The 25,948-nt window shown below is 42.4% G+C and overlaps 1 protein-coding gene across 1 annotated transcript in view; it reads left to right on the top strand.

Annotated features, from left to right (window-relative positions):
• The window catches only part of LOC143024690 (uncharacterized), a 41,414-nt gene extending 36,757 nt beyond the window's left edge, over positions 1–4,657 (top strand). The window contains exon 6 of the mRNA XM_076183691.1: positions 1–4,657. This exon is cut by the window's left edge and continues 816 nt beyond it. Coding sequence (XP_076039806.1) covers positions 1–690 — 690 coding nt within the window. The 3' untranslated portion in view covers positions 691–4,657.
• The last annotated feature ends 21,291 nt before the right edge of the window (positions 4,658–25,948 follow it).

Genomic DNA, 25,948 nt, shown 5'->3' with positions numbered 1-25,948 from the left:
GGAAGCTCTCTCCGGCCGCCGCTGCACCAGCTCCCCCAGCCCCAGCAGCAGCCCCAGCAGCAGCAGAGGTCCCGCCTGCCCCCTCCCCCTCTGGTGCCGGCACATCTCCTGGCGCTGAGCCCCCAGTTGGCCCGTGACCTCTCCCTCCCTCTCTCCCTCTCACTCTCCGCGACCCACCTGGCGCAGGTCTACGCGCGCCACCTCTCCGGTCAGTCCTCCAGGGTCTTCGAGAGTGGGGAGGACCTCAAGGACCGCCTCGATGGTGAGGAGGTGGAGGCGGAGGACGAGGACGAGGAGGAGGAGGAGGAGGAAGAGAGGATAACGGCGAGGAGGCGTAGGCTGGACGAGGATGATATCGACGTCGACGGGGAGGCGATGGAGGAGGACGTCGAGGAGGAGCGAGAGGAAGACTTGGAGGCTGAACCAGTGAGGAAGGAGGAGAAGGAGGAGGAGGAAGAGCAGGTGCCCCTTCAGGACTGCGAAAACCTGAGGAAGGCGAAGAAGGAGGAGGAGGAGGAGGAGGCGCAGGATTTGTCAGTCAAGAGAAGGAAGATGGAGGAAGACAAGGAGGCAGAGAGGAAGTCGGACGTCACCCTTGGTGACGTCATAGCTGACTCGGATGACGTCACTGGCGACGCGGAAATGAAGGATGTGGAGGAGAAGGATCAAGAGAGAGAGAAGGAAGGATAAAAGGGAAATCCAGGAAGGACTCCTGGTCTAGTAGGACTCCCAGTGGGTCTCGGTCCTCCTCCAGCCGAGGCCGAGGCCGAGGCCAAAGAACGAGGACACTGGAGGATGACCTGTGTCAAGAAGGACCTCAATTCCTGATCCTGACGTCACATCCTCGGGAGTAGAAGGCCGACAGTGACGTCATGTTGCCTGGAGGGGTGGACGATGACGTAGACGATGACGTTCGTGTCACGTCATCTGGGCGAAAAGGAGAGGCCATTTTCTATCGTTCTGGGGATATCTCTCCGGGAGATCTCCTGGAGGTACGCCCTCCGGGTTCGAACTGCGGTTCGCCAGGACAGTTCCGGACCGCCGGGACAGCGCTGAAGGTGTGCAAGAGACGAGGAGTAACCCGGAACCTGTTTCCGGTCGCGGTAAGAAATGTTGACTCCATTTTCGAAAAGGTTCGTTTCAGAGCGAGAGTCATCCAATACGCGTGAACGAAATGTATTGGGAACGAAGACAACTTTTTTTTGAGAGACGTTAATTTTTTTTTCTACACAGTGATAGATATGTCATTTGATTAAAAAAAAAAAAAAAGAGTTTAAAAGAGTTTCCGCCCTCAAGGTCATCTCAAGGTAAGGTCACCAACCCAAAACCGTGACCTTGACCTTATTCACAAAGACTGCGTTACCTTTGTACCTGTGTAGACCTTTGTATGTTTGTGACCTCAAGCAACAAGGCCTTACAATAAGACAGCATACAGCATAGTGCTTAAATATGCTGTAGTGATAAGAGACACTAACCAGCATAGGACACTAATAGACCACTTGGCTGTATGCTGCCACGTCATGCTGCAAACCAACGGGCGCAGCATTAGGCCATGCTGCATGGGGGGTACACAATTATGTTGACTCATTGTAACGTGTGATTCATTGTGACAAGGGATGACGTCACGCGTCTCCACGTGACGCTCTGACGTTACTGTTACGTCACGTGGAGTAACCTTACCTATGTACTTGGAATCACCTTACATTTTCATATAATACTGTATGATGAGTTTGTATTATACACTGCGTCATGACAATATGATATGATACTATATGACATGATAATATGACAATGATAATATGTTCTGTATGTTGTGATGTATTTAACAACGAAGATATTATACGTGCGAGTATAATGTCCAAGTACAATACAACGAAATTCGAGCATTTCCCTTCTCAACCAAACCGATGTATTATACAACCACAATAGGTTTCAGCAGGTTACAGGTGCTTACTGTATTCTGAAACTTAACTTCAGTTCCCGGGACCAATATCTCTTAGCAATTCTGGGTCTTATGTCCTCATGTCATACGGCTTATAATCCTTTAACTGAGCTTTCATGGATCCTGAAGCTTCAACGAGGCTTCATAGGATACGTGTTTGTATGGTGTTTGTCTCTGGGCAGTAGGACACGATTGAGTGTCGCATGTAACGTCAGTGTCAGATGCCGTGTCACGTCACAGTGTCAGAAGCCGTGTCACATAAGTGTCAGACCCCGTGACACATCACAGTGTCAGATGCCGTATCACGTCACAGTGTCAGAAGCCGTGTCATATAAGTGTCAGACGCCGTGTCACGTCAGTGTTAGATGCTGTGTCAAATGTCACGTCAGCGTCAGACGCCGTGTCACGCGTCACGTCAGTGTCAAACACCGTCACGTGTCATGTCACAGTGTCAGACGCCGTCCCGTGTCACGTCAGTGTCAGACACCGTCACGTGTCACGTCACAGTGTCACGTGGCGACATGCTGTCCGTCATGATATGTTCGGTGGGGTGCAATGCTGAGTGACATGTGAGAATGCTGTTTGCTGAAAGTCAGCATACTATGTGATAATGCTTCGCTTGAGTCCTTAGTGGTTGCTGGGAGTGCGGTCGGGGGGAATCGGGTGCCTGGTTACCGATGACGTCATAAATAAAACAGTTTCTAAATTATGATTCACTGTAAGAACGCCAGCAAGAAGACGAGGAAAGGTGTTATCACATTGAGCTGTTTCTCCTCCAATCTCCGATTTATCGGCTGTAGCGCCCACCTCCAACACCTTTTCCGCCGTCAAATCACTGTAGCAAACTGTTTCGTGTTCTCAACAATTGACACAGAATGTAGTTTGATATGATGGAGGAACATCATTCTCCTCCAGCATATCAGACCAGCAAATTTGCTCCAACAGTCGGGGGAGGAAATAAGCCAGTGTGATGACGCCTTCACGAAACGTAAACAAAACGCTTCGTTTTCTTTATTCACGACGGAAACATCCTGTTTTCTGTGTTCCCAGATGCGGAAAAGGATAAAAAGGGTCGAAGGTCTTCTTTCCCTGACTGTACACCAGCACCTTCATGGGACAACAAACCCAAAGGAGGAAAAGTCCTACGAGGACTCAGAAGACCGACAACGTGGAAGGGGGGAGGGGGGATGAGGAACGTGCCCTAGGCTTTTCCCCACGATGCCAAAGAAAGGCCAAAAAATATTTTATTTCTTTCTTGATCTCGAAGTTGATGAAATTTGACTTTTTTTTTTGGTGGAGAAGGAGGACTGTTGAAGAGATGGTGTGTGTGTGTGTGTGTGTGTGTGTGTGTGTGTGTGTGTGTGTGTGTGTGTGTGTGTTTATAATTCACGATTTCATTTCCAGTCTATCATTTTTCGGCGTGTTTGTTGTTGGCACGCATGTTGTTGTTGTTGTTGTTAATGCATTTCCTTACCACCAGGAATGAAGTGGTGGATGATGTCCATTTTTTATGTGTGACATCACTATGCTGTCAATAACTGTCTGTTGTCAATGAGCCCACTCCCCTTGTTTGTATTGACAACAGCTTTTTCCTGACAACAGGTTTTACCCAAGCCAGCTGGTGTCATTGTTTTCTACCCACATCTCAGCGATTACATTAAATCAAAGTGTACTGTTGTCACTGTATATGTTGTCAGAGTGCATGTTGCCAACATATACTTTTCGTTCGCAGTGAATACATGTTCCCGATCTCAACCTATTTGTTATAAAAGTTCATTGCCATCGATCACAAAGGTCATGATCGAAAACAAGAACAGATGCCAGAGAACATGTCCCAGACGACATTTGTGCATATTTATTGTTATCCAGAAAACTTCTTGTGACTTTCTGACTTCCCTGTATATCTGTATTTATTTATCGACATTTTCTTTTGAATTTTATTGATCAAAAATATACATTTGGGACGTGTGTGTACACGTGTGTGTGTGTGTGTGTTTGTGTGTATTTATGTGTAAGAGTTGATTATCTTTTCCAGATACAAATATACGCACAGCCAATCTATGATATGTAAGCCAAGGTACAGCTATGTACAAATACAGAAGTAAGAAACGTGTACATAAGCATATATATATATATATATATTGAATGCACATGCAAAGATTTACCAGCGTGTGTGTGTGTGTGTGTGTGTGTGTGTGTGTGTGTGTACGTGTATGAGTTCCTGTGACAGTGTCTGATGTGCATATCTGTCACACACACACACACACACACACACACACACACACACACACACACACACATACACACACACACACACACACACCCTGCCGAGCTTGCGGCACGCTTCTGGCGTGAAAAGCTTTCACTGATACAACAGGTCATCCTTCTGAGTAAAGGAATGTGTATACGAGTAAGGTCACATAACCCATACCCATACATGTATGATCTATGAACTCTCATCTGGGAGGGTAGCAGTTAATCACGTGCCCAGCACGTGTTCCAAGACCATGTTGAATCACACACACACACACACACACACACACACACACACACACACAATCACTTGGGTAGCTAGATATACAGTTATGTAGACTCTTAGACATGTATGTACGTATGTATGTTTGCATGATTACATGCTCGATGTACATAAATATCAAACGATCACAAGCTTCAGGTATACAGTGTATACACGCACAACTAAGTTATGTACGCAAACGTCTGTGTTTCATTATCCTTATCGGTATAGAACTCAGAACCTATTCCCCGGTTCTGACCTAGTACAGGATCCGGGTAGAGTCCCGGGTCATCTCGGGTCACGTCGGGTCATTCGGTTACAACAAGACGAGACTCGAAACGGGCGATCGGAATCCTGTGATCTGTGACTGACTTAGAGAATATTTCTTTCTGGTCGGGGCAGAACGCCTTTCGTTGTTGATTTAAGCACAGCTGGGCGCGTGTTACCGCACGACATGTAGTGCGTTACCGAAAAATCTGCGAATGTGTATAGACACATACGCAGTAGCGAGGACCGCTCTAAGAAAATTAAAATCGGTTACGCAATGACGGAAACGCATCCCAGATTTGTTGGTAACGCACTGCTTGTCCGGCGGTAACGCGCGCCCAGCTCTGCCTTTAAGTATTATCACCATAGCCAGTCTGGGGGCCCCACAAGCTTCATTTAGCTAAGAAATCTAACTTAAATCTAACCTAAAAACGAATAATATATTTGATCTAAATCAATCATTCCACCTGACGTTCTGTCTGTAGCTTTTGGTTTTCTTCAATGTCGAAAGAGTTCGCTCACCTGAGGGCTTACGGGGAGACTATTTCAATCTCAGACCGACGAAAAGATCTGGAAAAAATGGTAACCAAAGACACAAGTTAAACGAAGCAATGATATAAACCAAATGAATAAAAAATGATAAATATGGAGAGGTAAAGGAAATATATCGTATAATAAAATGAAGAGAAAAAAAAGGGAGAGGGAGAAGAGAGAGAGAGAGAGAGAGAGAGAGAGAGAGAGAGAGAGAGAGAGAGAGAGAGAGAGAGAGAGAGAGAGAGACAGAGAGAGGAAGAGGGAGAGAGAGAGAGAGAAAGAGGGAGAGGGGAGAGAGAGAAGGAGAGAGAGAGAGGGAGAGGAGCGAGAGAAAGAATATGTAAGATTATGTATGCATACTGTATGTCTTGTGAAAGTGTGTGCGCGCGCACTCGTGTGTGTAAATTGTGTGTGCGTGTAGAAATATGTGTGTGTGTGTGTAGATGTGTGAGAATGAGAGACAGATTGTGTGTGTGTGTGTGTGTGTGTGTGTGTGCGTGCGTGCGTGTAGAAGTGTGTGTGCGCGCGCTCGCGCGCGTGTGTAGGTGTGTTAGAGAGAGTGAAAGAGAGACCGATTGTGTGTGATGTGCGTGTGTGTGTATGTATGTGAGAGATTTGTGTGTGTATGTGAGAGATTTGTGTGTGTGTGTGTGTGTGTGTGTCAGAGAGAGAGAGAGAGAGAGAGAGAGAGAGAGAGAGAGAGAGAGAGAGAGAGAGAGAGAGAGAGAGAGAGAGATAGAGAGATTGTGTATGTGCGTGAGTGTGCGTATGCGTGCGCGCGCGCGCGCGCGTGTGTGTGTGTGTGACAGAGAAAGAGAGATTATGTGCACTGTCTCGTGAGCAGTTACTTGTGTTACAAGACCACACCGTGTAGTAATCCTTGTACTCCCTGCCACTGATGCACAGCGCCTTCCTGGCTGGCGACGGGGCCCCACGAGTCTCAGTCCCTTGTCGACGTCACCCGGACTCCCGGGGCACCAACTGGCTCCAGATACTGACCCTCTTCAGTTCCGTGGAGAACAGTATCGATTTTTATTATTTATTTATTCATTTATCTACCATTATTAGTTTTATTTACATGTATTTACCTGTCTATTGTTAACTTAATTATCTATTCATTTACTATTTTATCATCATTATATCATAATTACTATTATTATATTATAATTACTGTTATTACTATCAACATCACTATTGTCATTACTATTCCAAGGGTTTGAGTTCACGATTGTTTTGCTTTGTAGACCCATGCAGGACCTCCGGAGTAGTCACTGAGGTGGTATACAGCCTCTGTACCTCAGCACGGTGGGTCAGTCCTGCTGGTTAAGATGTTCCGCTGCGCTGCGGGTTGTTACTCCAACTCTTGTGGGCGGGGAGTTGGGTGTGTGTGTGCGTGTAAGGGCAGAACATTACCCACAGAGCGGTCATATGAGCTCTGAGGGAAATAACTGGCGATCACGAGTCCAACACGTGATCCAAGACCATGGTGAATCACACACACGCACACACACACACACACACACACACACACACATACGCACACACACACACACACACACACACACACACACACACACACACACATATATATATATATATGTTGGGACGAGGCCATTTTGAATACAAGCTTTGTTGAAGTCTATATCAGTGTTAGCACTGTTGAACTTGTAAGAAGTATTATGAATAGTTTTAAGAGGAATGCGAAATTTAATGGACTGGGTATTGGAGAGCTTGTCAATACCCTGTTCATTAACTCTGACACTCTCATAAGAAATATTGACTACTTACAAGCTGAACATTGCTCTCACTGTTGTATATACTTATGCATATTCATACAGTATATGCTCACATACATACATACATGCGTAGATACATACATATATACATACATGCGTACATACATACATACATGCGTACATATATACATATACATACATGCGTATATACATACATACATACATACATACATACATGCGTACATACATACATACATGGGTACATACATGCGTACATACGTACGTACACACATGCGTACTTAAACTACTCCATAGTGCGACCTTCTCCCACAATGCTCCTTACCCACGTCCCTCCACCGTTGTTGACGTCATAGTTCCGCATCCGGCCAATAGATGGCGACGGCGTTGTAAGAGCCAATGACAATCGCGCTCCTGGCAACGCAGGTAAACAGGAATCACAGCGACAGCAAACCAACATGAAAATTCGGAGTTTTTTTTTCTACTCCAGTATCACGCAAACACATTTTTTTTTTCACTTTTTTATGGAATGGCTACGTTGGGTTAGGTTAGGTTAGGTGAAGTTGGGTTAGGTTAGGTTGGGTTACATTCAGTTGGTTTAACATTAAGTTAGGTTACGCTTGGTTAAGTTAGGTTAGGTGAAGTTAGGATGATTTAGGTTATAATGAGTTAGGTTAGGTTAGGTTACATTCAATTAGGTTAGGTGAAGTTAGGTTAGGTTAGGTTACATTGAATTAGGTTAAGTGAAGTTAGGTTAGGTTAAGTTAGGTTACACTGAGCTACGTTAGGTTAGGTTACATTAAGTTAGGTTAGGTGAAGTCAGGTTAGGTTAGGTTAAGTTAGGTTACACTGAGTTAGGTAAGGTGAAGTTAGGTTACATTGAGTTAGGTTAGGTGCTATTGGAAAACCTAAGTTTCATGTCAGATATCCGTGCTTGCGTGATTCTGGAATTCTAACTTATTATTTTTCTTTTATCCTTTATTTTTTGAGTGGATTTTGGTGACGTCATCTGAAGTACATAAATTATTCAAAATTATGTCAAACAAATTCGACAATAAATTCGACAATGAATTCCAACAATAAAAAACAATAATAATAATAATAAAAAATAAAAATAAAATTATATCAAATGATGTTTGTAAATGTTACTGCAAAATATATAAAGAATAACTCCAAGATTATTATTGTTATTTTTTTCAATGTACGGAATTCGACTATCGCTACTTGCGACGGGGTTCGAGGTGATGGCAGTTCGAATCCTACTGCCAGCGAGTTGGACCAAGGGCATGGTTCATCCAATTCCACGCTACAGCCCTGCAGAGCACTACCGAGGCGGAGTGGAAATTATAAAATACTAATACTAATAATAAATACAAATAAACAGATAAAAAAATACAACTAAAATGAATAGATACAATACAATAAATAGATAAATAAAAATAAAAAAAAAACCTTCAAGTTCATCTCAAGTCTAAGACCACGGATTTTTTTTTTTTTTTTTTTTTTTTTTTTTTTAATAATCACATGTGATCGAATGCCAGACTCTCGGATCTGCACCTCCCGAGGTCGATGAGGGGGACTTACTATTGGGTTTTGAACACAGGTAGGGGGGACATGATTCTCTCCGACGACCACCACTGCCAGGTACCCGGCCCTAGTCTCTCAAATGAGGAGGCGAGGAGCCTACGCCAGGAGGCGCCGAGTAGCTGCAGCTGAGGCCGCCACCTTTTCCCTAAGTACATGCGCTTTGGGGACTAATGGGGACAGGAAACTAACAGACGCTGCTAGGAATCGGAGAGGAGTGCGGGATTCGAACCCACGACTAAGCGAATGTGAGACCAGCACGCTTACGATGACGGCACTAGCGAGATAGGCATTTATATATATATATATATATATATATATATATATATATATATATATATATACACATATATATGTATACACACACACACACACACACACACACACACACATATATATATATATATATATATATGTGTGTGTGTGTGTGTGTGTGTGTGTGTGTGTGTGTGTGTGTGTGTGTGTGTGTGTGTGTGTGTGTGTGTGTGTGTGTGCGTGTGTGTATATGTGTGTAACGTGGAGCCCGTCACTTAAATTATTGACAAACACATTACGAACAAGGAAAGTTGCTTTTAAAAGAAAACCGGTTTCCTTTTGCCATACACTCTCCCCGAGATGCTTCTGATTCGGCTTAACGTCGCGAACTCCTCCTATCAGGAGGCTAGGACGGTGCCCCTTACAGAGCGACTTTGTAGCGTGGAACTGAATGAACCATGTCCTTGGTCCAACTCGCTGGTGGTAGTTCGAACTGCGGTTACCTCGACCTCCGCCGCAAGTAGCGACGCTCTTATCCGCTCGGCGAGCGAGCATGCAGGATACTTAGAAGTTATGATTCTGTGGTTCTTGTACTCTATCTCGTCTCCTTTGCCTGTAGTGACAGGTGCTACATGCGATTTCGTTAACTTCTTTGGTCATCTTTCCTCTCTTTTCTGCATTTCAAGGATCCTCAGTAACCTGTTGTGATTAAAGAGCGTACGTGATTAAGATCACGTACTACGACACTACCTACAGTATGTATCAGGAGGTGCACAAACAAATGTAATTGTAGGAAGGAGTTTCCTTATATTCCCAGCATAAGAACTCAAAAATCCTCAGCAACCAGCTGATCAAGCTTCTTTCTCTTCTATTAAAAACTTCCATTGTCATTCCGTCCATCCCTGGAGCTTTGCCTTTCTCCAATGGTTTCGCTGCTCTCTCTGTATCCCTTCTTCCTCTGGCCCTCTCTCCAAGGTCTCTCAACTCACCTCACCGGGGTGCCGTATCCACTCGGACGTTGGTCGCCGTGGAGCGCCATTCCTGTCTGCATATGGTTTTTCTTAACAAAATGGCATTTAGGAAGGTAAAATGTAGTAGCACATTTGTAAAATGAGACTTTTTGACCCACTGAGATTAGATGGACAGAAAATCTGTATATTTCGACTCACTATCGACCACAGATAGTGGTCGAAATATACAGATTTTCTGTCCATCGTATCTCATTTTCTGACAGTGGGTCAATAAGTCTCAAGATGACATTTGTTATTTCTTCTCCTAGAGATGTCCTTAACCTGTCTACATATTTTCTCCGTGGTCTTCCTCTTGCCCTCTTTCCTTCTATTTTTCCCGTTAGGCATGTAGGTTCTAGTTGTTGTTTTCTCATGACGTGTCCTACAAAGTGTAACTGTCTTTTCCCGATAGTTGCTATCATTTCCCTCTGTGTTCCTATTTACTGCAGTATTTCTTCGTTTGTTTTTAATTCTGTCTCTACTCTCCTCATACTCTCTTCAGGTGCTGGTTCTACCCCTCATTAATTTTTTTTTGTTTTGTTTCATGTTCAGCAATGTGGAGAAATGCTCCATCCATGTTTTTTTTAATTTCATTTCCTCGATCATCAGTTTGGTTCCCTCCTGTCTGTTTCCTTCTCCGTCCCCGTCTACTTTCTCCTGTTGACCTTATACATAAGATCATAGGAACATAAGAATGGAGGAGAAAGAGACCATAAGGCTTACACTAGCCAGTTCCATCTCGATTATCATCTATCATCCCTATAAATAGGGTTATCTAACCTTCTCTTAAAACAACAACTAAATTCTCCTCCTAATGCTTTATACAGCTTTTTTATACAAAGGATTACAAAGGAGAAGCATGCCGACAGGAGACCTTTTGGTCCATAACTAAGTCGGATGCGAAAAAATTATAATAATGATAAATAAAAATTATAATCATATAAATAATAATGAATAAAATAAATTAATAAATAAATAGGTAAAGTTAAATGATAAACAAACAGGTAAATAATAAATAATAATAAATTGACAGATAAATAATAGTAAGTGATAATCAAGCTAATAATAATAAACAAACTGACAAATAACAAACAAGTAAACAAATAATATAAAATGGCAGGCATTACAGCAACTTGCTTGGGTGCCTATCTAAATGAATCTTAAAGCTTCTAACTTTGTTTCTCTGTGTCTTATTTTCTCCTATTTTTCACCTCTCATTTCCATTCCCCTTTTCTTGGCTTCTTCTTCCCACCACTTAGTTTGTCTATCAGCTTCATGCATCATTGTACCACATTCCTAAGCACTTCTGAGGAACTCCTCTTTAGAACGCTCCCGCCGTTATTCCATCATTACTTCATCCCGTTTTCTTCCTTCTCACTGTCTTGCCGGAGCCCCCCTCCCCCCACCCTTTCTCTCTTACACAACTCCTTCTCTTTGTTCACATTTCTTGTGCTCATTCAACCCCGCTTTCTCACATTTGCCTTTACAACTTCGTGATCCGATACCGTTCTTTTCCGACCGCCCACATCTGTCTTGTGTTCAGTCCTCCGTCTAGCAACACCTGGAGGTGCTGGGATGCGATGCATACATGCACTTTCCTTTATACTTCTAGTAATAAGATATTAGTTAGTGGCTGCTGGACTGCTTAGACGTGACCGCAGGGGGTGCTGCTAGGGTCGGAAAAAGTTGGGTAACGCTGGTCTACAAGAAGGTAACAGAGAATCACCCTTAGCGACCCATCCACTATACTGATCCAAGTGTACTTATATATCAATCTCTTCTTAATCAAGAAAAGACATTCCCCAACATCGTCTGTCTTTCCGCGAAGACCTACAGCAGGGATGGGCAACCTTTTTAAGTATGGGTGCCAAAATAAGCCAAATCTTTGAATAAAAATCTTCGAGTCCCAAAGGAATAAAATCATAGGCCTACATGTAAGAGCCCCTCCCTTCACCTCCTATAAAGGCCCCAACCCGCAGCCCAGCGCAGCATGTGGTTACCAATGGTCCTACAAAAGAAGCAGGAGATTTATCACTTACCTTTTTAAGGTGAGCTCTGGGTTTAGCGCGCTGGAAAAAAAAATCGTTAGTGTGCCAGGTTAGCACGCGTGCCAAGGGTTGCCCACCCCGGTCTAGAGTATCCAATTGTATCCTCGGGTCCCATGTTGATCATAATTCGACCAATCGTCCTCTCATGTCTCTTCACCTCTTCTTCCAAGAAAATAAACTTATTCATGTCTCCATTTATCCCGGCTGTACCCTGGTGGCGTCATCGAAAGCGTGCTGGCCCCACATTTGTTTAGTTATGGGTTCGAATCCCGCACTCCTCTCCGATTCTCAACAGTGACTGTTTATTACCTATCCCCCAGCAGTCCCTAAAGCGTATAAAGTGGCAAAGGTGACGGTTTAGGCCGAAGCTACTCAGCGCCTCCTGGCGTAGGCTCCTCACACTCACAGAAATTGAGACTCGGCGCTCACTTCCGACGAGAATAACGAAAGAAAACGGAATGCGGGTTCTCTGGAGACGAAACGATCTCGTGACCACGTGACGTTCCGAGCGACCGTGACATGACATTGAAGAGGCCTATACCTGTGATAAAAGAAAAGAAAGAAAAAAATAAAAAATATTAGAGCCACCCCACCCCCCACCCCACTCGATACTATACCTGGAATATATATATATATACATATATATATATATATGTATAATATTATATATATACATATATATATATATATACATATATGTATATTATATATATATATATATGTATATATATGTATATTATATATATATGTATATATACAGTGTATACTGTACATATATATATATATATATATGTATATATATACATATATATATATATATATCTTAGAGCTCCACTCACCCCCAGCCGAGAACAATGAAGAGCATGAATTCCTTCAAATCGCCGAGCGGGCGATGACTGGCGAGTGTTACCCTGACTCGGAATCAATGGAGGGAGATAATAGCCAATGAGGAGCGAGTAATTACCCGAGCCGGGCGACAATGGACACCACTTCCTAATGACATGAGGCCACGAATTGGACGGGGAGGGGGACGGGGAGGGACGGGAGGGAGAGAGGGACGGAGAGAAGGAGGAAAGGAGGGGTACAAGGAGGGAGGGAGAAGGAAAAGGAGGGAGGTGAGAGGGGGGAAGGAGGGAGGGAGGGAGGGGAGAGGGGGGAGGGAGGGAGGGGGAGGGGGAAAGAGAGAAGGCGGAAAGGAGGGAGAGAGGGAGGGAGGGAGGGAGGGAGGAAAGAAAAGGAGATAGGGAGGAACGGAGGGAGGGAGAAAATGAGGGAGGAAGGGAGGGAGGAAAGAAAGATGGGAGGGAGGGAGGGAGGGAGGAGAGGAGGGATGGAGGAAAAGAGGGAAGGAGGAAAGGAGGGAGGGAGGAAAAGAGGGAGGAAGGGAAGGACGTAGTGAGGGAGGGAGGGAAGAAAGGAGAGACGGAGGGAGGGAGGCATGGAGGGAGGAAAGGAGAGAGGGAAGGAAAAAGGAGGGAGGGAGGAAAGGAGGAAGGGAAGAAAGGAGGGAGGGGGAAAGGAGGGAGAAGGAAAGGAGGGAGGGGAAAAGGAGGGAAGAAGGGAGGGAGGGAGGGAGGAAAGGAGGGAGGACGGAAGGAAGGAAGGGAGGAAAGGAGGGAGGGAGCTAGGAAAGGAGGGACAGAGGGAGGAAAAGAGGGAGGGAGGGAGGGAGGGAGGGAGTGAGGAAAGCAGGATGGGAGGGAAGGAGGGAGGGAGGGATGGAGTTAGGAAAGCAGGGAAGGAGGGAGAGAGGGACAAAGGGAAGAAAGGAGAGAAGAGGAAGGGCTGGAGAGAGGAAGGGAGGAAAGGGGGAAAGGGGGAAAGGAGGAAAGGAAGGAGGGAGGGAGGGAGGGAGGGAGGGAGGGAGATGAAACGGGATGGGTAAGGGTAAGGAGGGAAAGTGGAAGAGGAGGAAGAGGAGGAAGAGGAGGAGGTAGAAAAAGAGGAGGAGGAGGAGCCTCTCATGTAATCATTACTTTAAGAACAATATTGATATTACTGGCAGTTATAATAATGTACATTGTCAATATATTTCTTTAAAATTGACAATATGTCCCCTCTCCTGTACTTTCAATATCATATGAAGGTCCTTAAGATGAAATGTATTTGGTCAATATTATTGAAAATAATTGAGATATTGCCAATGGGTTGAAATTGGACAAATTCAGATTTAAGAAGGAAATAAGCAAAAACTGGTTTACCAGTAGAGTGGTCAACGAATGAAATGGACTTAGTAACCATGTAGTGAGCGCTGAAAGAATTGCAAAGGATTACAAAGGAAAAGTATGCCGACAGGAGACCTTTTGGTCCATAACTAGGTCGGATAAAAAAAAAAAAAAAAAATTAAATAAATAAAAATAAATAAATAAATAAATAAAATAAATAAATAAGTAAAAAATGAAATACATAATAATAATAATAACAATAATGATAATAATTGATAAGATAGATAATCATAATAAAAAAATAAATAAAAATTATAATATAAATAAAATGTTAAGAAACAGCCTCATGGATGGGGATGACAGGTGGTAATGGTCATGGAGCTGCCTAATGTAAGCCTTATGGTCTCAGTCTTCTTCATACTGAGGAGTATTTCGTTGCTCATAACCAGAGTTTCTATCCTTAAGGACGACATCACGTCAAAGTAGCGGAGTCACAGTTTGAAGGAGGCCAACCTAAAAGGCGGACATTTTTTCAAAGAAACTATTCTTTAGTCATTAAAGAATCCACGGCTCTGGTCCGTAGAGGTGCTACTAAAGTCCCCGAACATATCCACTCATGCAAGCAATACCTCACATGAGGGAGCCGTGCTGAAAAAAGGGGCTCGCTGGAGATCTGATCGGAGCTTTTTTTTTTTTTTGTCCACATACACGAACCTTCGCCTTTTCAAGCATTTACATCGCTGCAAGGCAGTGTGTGCGGTCTTGTGCAAATTCCCTCTACCTGCTTGTCACTCGGGGCCCAGTGGCTGCGTCGTCCTAAAACTTTACACAAGCGCATGCAAATATGCCTGGAATATTTACATCGGAATGTGCCCCCCCACCCTCTGACCCATGCCGCAACCTGCTGAATGTTAAGCACATGCATGCCGATACCATCGTGATAGTGCTTGCCTGTGTCTGCTTGCTTGCCTTTCTCCTAATGATCTGCATGCAGACGTGTGTGGGTATGTCGAAGATACCACGGTGTGGCAGTAGCTTTCACAACTTGCCAAGGGAAGGCGTTTAGGTGTTTACTTGTGTGGGAGGTTAGGATTCGAACCAGGTACCCCATTGTGTGTGTATGCACGTGTGTGTGTGTGTGTGTGTGTGTGTGTGTGTACGTGTGTGTGTGCACTGTGTACCTATCTACGATGTTCACTGCCTATCTGAGTCTCACTGCTCTGTGAACGCATCGAGTGACCCGAAGTGGATGTCAGCGTAAGAGGTTTCTGGAATCTGGGACAAAGCTTTATCGGCTTACGCTTTATCTCTTTTATGACCTCCTGCCGAAGATCTTTAACATTGAGGCTGAAGCAGATCAATTACGAGGAGAACGTGAGGATATCTGAACCTATGAAGATCAAATATAGAACGTAGACCAACTTGATTTACTCATTAACCTTACACTAGGAGGGATGGGTCCGAGAGAGAGAGAAGGATAGAGTAATGTTAAGATTTATATCCTCGTTTTCTAAGATTAACAGTTCTATCTTTATAGAATATCAAGCCACCACTCCTTTCCCCAAACCAACAAACACGGGGCACCTCGAGTTCAAGAATGGAACATTGGGCAGTTGAATAAAGAACACTTATGTATGTTAAAGGGTTTGGGATTTGGTTTAACGTCGCAAACTCTCCGTAGGAGCTTACAGAGGACTTTGTAGCGTGGAATTTACTGAACCATGCCTTTGGTCCATCTCGTTGGGGGAAGGGTTTGAAGTGCCGTCACCTCGACCTCCACCACAAGTAGCGACGCTCTAACTCGCTCGGCCAGCGAATATCCTAAAGTTGGTGTATCAATATAGAAATGAATATGAAAACATAAACAGGTTGAGGACCACAGTCGTTGTTGGGAATGGGGTCGATGGATTGATTGTGGAGAACATCAATTACCGTTTTCAACACACACTTCCACAAGGATGAAGGACTACGTGATACTACTACTACTACTACTACTACTACTACTACTACAAAAAAAAAAAAAACATATATATATATATATATATATATATATATATATATATATATATATATATATATATATATGACGTAAGCGGAGTAGGAATCACAGGAGTCTTAGTCTTGAGTTTATTCCTGACTAGTTTCGCAGGTATGCTTTTTCAAAGCATACCTGCGAAACTAGTCAGGAATAAACTCAAAACTAAGACTCCTGTGTTTCCTACTCCGCTTACGTCAACCTGTCAGAATGTCTCAACAAATATATATATATATATATTTAGTAACAGTGGCACTAAGGGACAGTTACAGTAGTAGTGACAGAAATAGAACAGTAGGGGTAATGTTCACAATAATCATATCAAGATTACTACTATCATAGGCCCTGTTCACACTAGAGGTTTGAACCGCACGGGAATCGCAGCGGTATTGTATATAAAAAAAAACGTGGTTATGTGTGAACGTTTCCATTGACCTTCTGTGTAATTGAACCGCTGTGGTTTGAAACAGCTGGTGTGAACGGGACCTTGATAACGAAAGCAACGCCATCACCCCCTCCCCTCAATCAGTGACACTTGTATTTTCATTGTTTGTTGTCAGACGATTTTATTAAGTTTGGCAAGGAGACGGAGATCCCCCACCCACCCACAGTGGCCCCCACAAATACAAGATCGAGAGAATACAAGGTCTGCTCGCGCGCATGTTGTGACGTCATCTGAAGGGCCCACAGAGAAAATGGTGAAAACGTAAGTGAAAAATGTTAGGTAAAAGAGAAAACGTACAGGCACCACAGAGTTTCTGGGAGACTTACCTATTTCATGTTCTCCAACCGTTAAAATGGGGGTTTCATTTTGGAAAAATGTTCTTGTGGTTTATCTTTGACATATTTGATAAAGAAACAGACGATGCAGTTAAAACTGGTGATTGACGTAAACGCCATCTAGTGAGAGAGCCGCACAGTAAAATGTATGTGGACGATGCGGCTCTCCGTGCGCTTTCCCGTCTTTCCCATATAGTCTTTGGGCCAAGCACTTCTAGTGACGTCAATGCGCAAACGACCTAAATACTGGATAGCTGTTGAGTAGACCTTGTATTCTCTCGATCTTGCACAAATCCACCGTGGGATATTTGTCATCAAATATTAATCCCTCGAACCTAGAGAGCTAGAGATAGATAGATAGATAGAGAGAGAGAGAGAGAGAGAGAGAGGGAGGGGGGAGAGATAAATGACAAAACCCACATCAGGTCATCTATGGACCTGGAGATCCCTGGGCCACATGAGTAAATGCAAGATCGAGAGAATACAAGGTCTACTCAACAGCTATCCAGTATTTAGGTCGTTTGCGCATTGACGTCACTAGAAGTGCTTGGCCCAAAGACTATATAGGAAAGACGGGAAAGCGCACGGAGAGCCGCATCGTCCACATACATTTTACTGTGCGGCTCTCTCACTAGATGGCGTTTACGTCAATCACCAGTTTTAACTGCATCGTCTGTTTCTTTATTAAATATGTCAAAGATAAACCACAAGAACATTTTTCCAAAATGAAACCCCCATTTTAACGGTTGCAGAACATGAAATAGGTAAGTCTCCCAGAAACTCTGTGGTGCCTGTACGTTTTCTCTTTTACCTAACATTTTTCACTTACGTTTTCACCATTTTCTCTGTGGGCTCCCCTTCAGATGACGTCACAACATGCGCACGAGTAGACCTTGTATTCTCTCGATCTTGAGTAAATGGTAAAATTGCAGAATCACGCAAGGACGGATATTCAACATGAAACTTACGTTGTCCAATAGCTCCTAACAAACCTAACCTAAAGCAATAAATAAATAAATAGATAAGTAAATAAATAAAAATAGAAGATAAATAAATAAATAGAAATAAAAATTGAAATAAAAAATAAATAAATAAAATAAAATCAAGTAAAAAAAGAAAATCAGGTGAAAAAGAAGAAAAAAAAAAAAGTGATATTGTAACAGAACTGAGCAATTACTTCCTTTGGACTCCTGAACTCTGAGATGTTATCCATCGTCGTCTCACTTGGATAACTTGTAAATTGGTTGGATCATCCAGACCAAGTCATTCTTGGAGGATCCTGGCATCCTATCTCACTGATTAGAGAAAACAAATCCAAAGGAAGCAATTGGAATTGCTCGTTCAGAAAAAAAAAAAAAAAAATTACGAGTGGGTCTTCTTGTTTTCTTTTGCAGTCTTTGGGGGACTGTTGGTTTCCAATGGAAAGGGAGATCTTGCCTCCCTCCCCTGCCCCTGGCGAATCTTCCTATTCCGTTACAGTAGAGGCTCAACCTTTCCCACTCTATTCCCTCTTCATAAAATTATCATCATTCATTTGTCCCCACCCCGTATAAATAAACAAATAATATATATATATATGTATACATATATATATATATATATATATATATATATATATATGTATATAGATATATACATCCATATATATAATAATAACAATAAAATAAATAAAAATAAAAATAAAATTTGATAAAGAGAAACCCTTTGATTTATTATAAAGTTGACACTCATAACCGTCTTATATCTGATCGATTTTTTCGATTCAGATTCCTCACATGACATAGAAAAATATAATTTGTAACAGCATGCCATACCCCCCTAAAATCTTGTCATGGCTTCCTTGGGGAAAACGATTAGACAACTTTATGGATGGGGATGACAGGTGGTGATGGATACGGAGCTGCCTTGTGTAGGCCTTATGGTCTTTTGCAGTCTCCTTTATTTCTTATGTTCTTATGTCTTATGTTAACCCCATGGCCCCCTGGTCGAAAACCACTGGGCCATGGTGACTCCATCGCTCACTCCCTCTGGACTCTCACACCTCACCGGAAACGTTATGAGGCCCGATAGCCTTCCCGAAGGCCAACTCTCTGAATTATTCCTTTTTTATATATAAAATTACTCCCCACCCCCACACACACACATTGATCAACTGCAGAATCTCAACTTAAACTACTATAGGTTAGGTTAGGAATCACGAGCCATGATTAACAGTAGACTGTCCACCCCAGCAATTTTCAATTGTACAATCTCCACCCTAAGCACGTGCGTGTTTGTGTGCGTGTGTGTGTTTATGTATTTCACCTTGGTCTTTGGATCACGTGCTGGACTCGTGATCGACAGCTATTTCCCTCCCGGAATGTGTGTGTGTGTGTGTGTGTGTGTTTGTGTGTGTGTGTGTGTGCGTGTGTGTGTATGTATATGATGTATCTGTTCTGAGACCACTCTATTTCAACTCTTGCTCTTTTTTCTTCTTCCGTCTTCCTCCTCTCATCCATTGTCCTGCGCAGACTTTAGTGTTTCACTGAAAGGAAAGAGAATGAGATAAGGAAATAGAGGGGATGGAAGAGAAGGGGTAATTGTGTGTGTGTGTGTGTGTGTGTGTGTGTGTGTGTGTGTGTGTGTGTGTGCGTGTGTGTGTGTATGTGTGACGCGCGCGCGCACACATAGTGACAGAGAGAGAGAGAGAGAGAGAGATAGAGAGAGAGAGAGAGAGAGAGAGAGAGAGAGAGAGAGAGAGAGAGAGAGAGAGAGAGAGACCGAGGGGGAAAGAGAAGATGGTAAGGAGAGAGAAGCTGGGGAGGGGCAAGAGAGAGGGAAGGATGAGGGGGAGAGGGAGAGAGAGAGAGAGAGAGAGAGAGAGAGAGAGAGAGAGAGAGAGAGAGAGAGAGAGAGAGAGAGAGAGAGAGAGACCAACACAGCGCTACCGGGTAAGACAGGGTGCACGCTATTTATCAAGAATCCTATTACATGTAGTTTAAATCTTATCAGAACTTTTTATCTTGTATCACGTAAATCATATTAACAACATGGGCATTAAAGAGTCTTCCCCAACCGCGCTTACATGATGTACATGGTCATCTCGTCGGGTCGCTACGTGTAGAGTCCCATGTTCTGGGAGCCATCCTGTCGACCCGAATAGTTTTTATCCGTATTTTTTCCACTCCCCCCCTCTCTCTCTCTCTCTCTCTCTCTTTTATATCTGGCATTGCACGCGTTTGTGCTACCAGGTACTCTGTAGTACAGAATATTCGTGTAATGTGCATTGTGCTTTCCTTTTGTAAGCATTGGGGGCTTGAGCGCCTGAGGGGCAACCCAATGTGTTGGGTTTAGTGTCTGTTAATCCTTCGAAATTAGACAATTGACGAGTCGCGAGTAAGAGGGATCTATCTCCCACCGGGGCGGCGAGGAGGGGTTGCTGGTCTGTTTGTCCCTATTAGGGGGTAGGGGGGGCTTGTTGCAGACTGCTGAAGGTCCCGGAGGAAGGAGGGGGGGGCTTTGGTGGGTGGCGTGGGGCTTTGCAACCCGGGATATGGGTGGTAAGGAGGCTTTTGAGGTGGAGTGTTTTGGCAGGGAGGTGGAGGGAGTGGGAGGGAGGGAATGGGGGCTCACTCGCCGGTAGCGCTGTTCTGCCATTACCGCCCGCACCCCTGCCTGCCTTGCGAGCTGCAACTCGAAATTTAGCGTCTTTTAATTTTGATTATTAGTAACCGTTTCCCTCTCTCGGGACCCATTTACCTTCTGGGTTGTAACTCTTGCTCTCAGAGTCTTCATGGGCTGATGCGGAACACTGTATAATCTACAAAATTTAACTGGGTTTAGTTTTAGCTTCGGAAAGCGAAATTAAAACCCTAACTATTAGGTCCATTAGCATGATTCGAGAGCTGGGTGCGTCTGGCCCAGCGTCCATGCTCCCGGCCATGCCGGCCACGAACGTCTCCCGACGCGTGCAATGGCTACTGACTTCCACTCCAAAATTAAACTAATAACCAAAAATACTAACTAAATATGATTAGTAAACGTCTAACCGTGGCATCTTATACGAAGTTAGTTATGTTAATTTGATTTGGTGTTCGTATGTCGTGGGTTGGATGGGGGGAAGGATTAGACATTGCGAAGTCGGGTGGAGGGAACCGAAGACGCCAGCAGGCCAGATGAGGTGTAAGTTCATCTTGACATTTGCACACAAGACCAACGTAAGGGCTCATCAGTTTAAAGCTTCACTCATTGACTCAGGCACCTTATTCAAACCGCCAAACTCTTCTTTTACACAGCTGCATTCAGCTACTCGCCGTCCAAGCCGCCTTGACTTAAAGATGCAGCACTTGAAGAGGGACCATTTCAAAACAAACGGGCCTCGGTAATGTGTCTGCGCGTGCGTTCGAGAGAGAGAGAAAAAAATATCCATTTGTACCATCTGACAACACCAAGTTAACCCACAACACCTGATTTACGCCAGTTAAGTGATCCGAAATCCCCCCCTTCCGGGTTAACAGGCATGTGGGTATCCATATTCCCGTCCACCTACATAACAGCCTCTTTATATTTCCGTAACAGCCACTCCATCTGCTATCTGTGTAAGTGATCTGCCCTTCACACCCCACCGTCCTCTTTTCTAGGCGGTTAACACTTCGCCTAGGTTATACTGCTACTGTGCCGTTTTGGAAAAAAACACACACACACATACACACACACACACACACACACACACACACACACACACACACACACACACACACACTCGGTGGCGCGGTTGGTGGAGTCCCTGACTGTCACTACGGCGATCCAGGTTCGAATCCTGCCCAGAGCTGAAATAATTTCAGTATCGCTGCGCTTCGAATCGTTACTCCAACTCTCGTGGGCGGGGAGTTAGGGGTGTGTGTAAGTGTAAGGTCACAGCATTACCCATAGATCGGTCACACACACACACACACACACACACACACACACACACACACACACACACACACACACATATATATATATATATATATATATATATATATATATATATATATATATATATATATATATTTGTACAACACTGAATGGGTCCCAGTGATTACCAACTACGCTATCAAGATAGCGTAGTTGGTAAGTTACTACGTCACTTATGTGATTGCTGGGTTCGAGTCCTTGGCAGCACCGCATTTCAATAGCTGCATGTCGGCCTCCATTGGGTCTCCCGATGTTGATGGCTTAGAATTAAAGTGCATTGTGGTTGTTAAAATGTATATATATATATGTCTTGTTAAAGACCAATGCTAACTCAGTTTCAACTATCTTCTTAGTTGTTTTTTTCATTCGTCTTATATGTTTCTTATAGTCCAGGGATAGATTAAACACAAGTCTACCGAGATCCATGGTATATTGACACTAATTATATAAATACAATTATATAATTAGTGTCAATATACCATGGATCTCGGTAGACTTGTGTTTAATCTACCCCTGGACTATAAGAAACATATAAGAAGAATGGAAAAAACAACTAAGATAGTTGAAACTGACTTAGCATTGGTCTTTAACAAGACATGTCTACAAGAAATTTTACTGCCAAAATATACCAATATATATATATATATATATATATATATATATATGTATATATATATATATGTATGTATATATATATATACAGTATATATATATATATTTATATATATATATATATATATATATATATACGTATGATGAAGAAACAAATAGAATAAATTAGAATAAACAATTAGAATATAAACAAACAAGATTACAACAAATAAAAGATATGAAATAAAACAATAATAAAGATAATACATATAAATAATTATATAGAAACCTTTCTAGAATTAACCTAATTTCTATCCTGAATATATTTACTTAAATTCTTAAACTGACATCGTGAATTAAAAACCCTTTCACCTGTTCTACTCCTGACCCTAACATTCAGTGATCCTTTCTTTACTAAAACGCTTTATTCAAGTCACCTATGACATAGGTGGGCAAACTTTTTAAGCGCGCGTGCCAAAATCAGCCAATCTTGGACACAGTTTCACACGTGTAGCCTAAACCAAAATTGTTAATAACGTGTGTTGTGTTAGTATGTAATCGATCAAATCATATTGAAATGAACGGAAATACAAATCAGCGAAGAAATGAACTATTCACCTCTAATTTTCTTAGGTAAGCCCGGATTTCACGTGTCGGAGGAAATTCGTTGGCGTGCCACATTTTGGCACGCGTGCCGGTAGTTGCCCACCCCCTCATCTGTGGCAATGTCGTCTCACCTGAGTGTATTTAGACGTTCACCTACGCGGCCCCCTAATTCCCCTAATGGTTTGGCGCCGTCACCTCGTTAGACTCAAGGGAAGAGGAAACAGGGAGTTACCCTAATTGGCCGCGGAGTAATTCTTACTAATACTCCCAACACTCCGGCTAACTGAACGTCTGATGACTTGTTCGCTTGTCTGTTTCACAGCTTGGCTTCCGAGCTTGGCGTCACGGTGACGTCATGTGTGGAGGGGACTGCAAGAGACCATAAGGCCTACAGTAGGGAGTTCTATGCCCCTTACCAGATGTCATCCCTATCCTTAAAGTTATCTTCTCCTCAAACAACTGACAGTTTCAGCGCTCACGACATGGTTACTATGTCAATTCCATTTGTTAACCACTCTGTTGGTAAACCAGTTCTTGCCTGTTTCTTTGTTAAACCTAAATTTGTCTAACTGAAACCTGATTTCTGAATATGATGACCTTGCCTGCATCTTGACCCATTTGTATTCACTCGAGAGACCTTTGCTTAACAATATTGGTAGCAGTCTTGTTTACTCGATTAAAAATGCATAACGGAATTTTCATTATTATTATTATTGTTAATGTAATTTTTGGACACAAGCACTAACGGTCAGACACACCTGTGACCCGGAAAAAGAGAATATATATATATATATATCTATATATATATAATATATATATATATATACATATATATACTGTATATATATATATTATATATATATATATATATGCAAAGTAGACCACTTGGAAAAAGAAACTAACGAAGCAGAGCGCTTTCGTATATTACATCTTCAGTGCAAAAAGTACTTGGTACTTTTTGCACTGAAGATGTAATATACGAAAGCGCTCTGCTTCGTTAGTTTCTTTTTCCAAGTGGTCTACTTTGCATAAGTGAACACACGTACCCGTGTTCTTATTAGCACACATATATATATATGTATATATATATATATATATATATACATATATATGTTGGTACATTATGACAAGTTGATGAAGGTGGAAAAAGAAGTCACGGGTCTAGTTCCGAGTTACTGAGTTTATTCCTGACCGTTTATTCCTCTGAAGAAGCATAGAGCGAAACCGGTCAGGAATAAACTCAGTAACTCGGAACTAGACCCGTGACTTCTTTTTCCACCTTCATACATATATATATATATATATATATATATACATATATATGTATATACCGTGCCATCTGTGCGGAGACAGCAAATCTAAGTGTCGGCGGACTTTGGAATTTGGATGTTGAGCGCACAACCCGCACAATGTTTAGCCACGACGACGACGACGGTCTGTCCACTTGACTTACCCGCCCCGCCCCGCTCCGTCCAGCCCCGCCCCTGCGGTTACCTACTTGTCTAATTACCCATCGGGTAACCCAGGTTTGCCCTCGCAATGAACTGGCCCATTACCAGGTTACCTGGTAACACTTCTGGACCTCTGGTAACACCTCTAGTGCCCTATTCACTATCTTACTCTCCCTCCCGTTGGGGGTGGGGTGGGGTGGAGAGGGGTTGGTAGGGGTGGATGTGTGGTTGAGAACTATGTGCACGATTGGGGGATTGTGTATCCAGTCTTAGTACAGATGAGGGAGAAATTCCTTGCCATTGGTTTTATGTATTTGCATAAAATTAATTTGATAACTTGCATTGGAAAGGCTTAAATGCAATCAAAAGATTTGTTGACCTGACATTACTACCATAATAAATAAATAAATAAATAGATAAATAAATAAAATAGAAAAATAAAATAAGAATAAAATCAGGGGACTTTACCCAACTTACATTCTTGGCAATGTAGCTCGGCAAATAATGAATAAATAGAATAAATAAACAATAATAATAAAAAGTAAATAATATAAAAATAAAATCAGGGGATCTTATTCTTGGCAATGTAGCGTTTGAGCCTGCTTCGTAAGCATAAAGTGTCCCCGCTTGGTTCCCAACGGCTACAGGCTGACCGCCTCATGCCACACTTTGACAAAAAAAAAAAAAAAAAAAAAAAAAAAAAAAAAAAAGCAAGATTCAAACAGCCACCACTCTGGCCATGATATGAGCGGTCTTCCCGTCCACAACTTTCCCCTGTAACTCAAGAAGTTCGTAAATCCATTGTACGCCAGATGTCATGGTAGTTAGTTATCTAATGTTTGGCATCACAGAAAATAGTAGTAGTAGTAGTAGTAATAATAATAATAATAATAATAATAATAATAATAATAATAATGATAATGATAATGATAATAATAATAATAATGATAATAATGATAATAATAGTAATAATAAAATTAATGATAATAATAATAATAATAATAATAATGATAATAATAGTAATAATAAAATTAATAATAATAATAATAATAATAATAATAATAAAATTAATAATAATAATAATAATAATAATAGTAATAATAAATAGATAAGATATATAAATCTAGATATGTCAATTGAGAGAGACCTGAGCACAATCTCAAGACTTGTTAGGAGTAAAAGTGACTGCACACTAGGCATTTCTCGCCAACATGCTACTTGCTTTTGTTACTCCGTTTGAGTAAAAACGACTTGGGTTACGATATTTTGTTTTTCAAAAATTCCAATTGTCAAATTACCCTTGCGTCATATAATTAGAAGCCGAGGGACAAACTAAGAGAAGTTGAACCTAGAATACGAATTGTTGAGACGTTCTTACAGAAGTCGTTTCTACTCAAACGAAGTAGGAAAAGCAAGTAGCATGCTAGCCTAGTGTGCCGCCACGTTAATAGTGAAGATAACCAAATCCAAGTT

This window comes from Oratosquilla oratoria, chromosome 4, assembly GCF_046742065.1.
Source record: "Oratosquilla oratoria isolate Oo_2021 chromosome 4, ASM4674206v1, whole genome shotgun sequence".
Taxonomy (NCBI): Eukaryota; Metazoa; Arthropoda; class Malacostraca; order Stomatopoda; family Squillidae; genus Oratosquilla; species Oratosquilla oratoria.
Note: the sequence above shows the minus strand (reverse complement) of the source record. Positions and strands in the feature narration are given on the sequence as shown.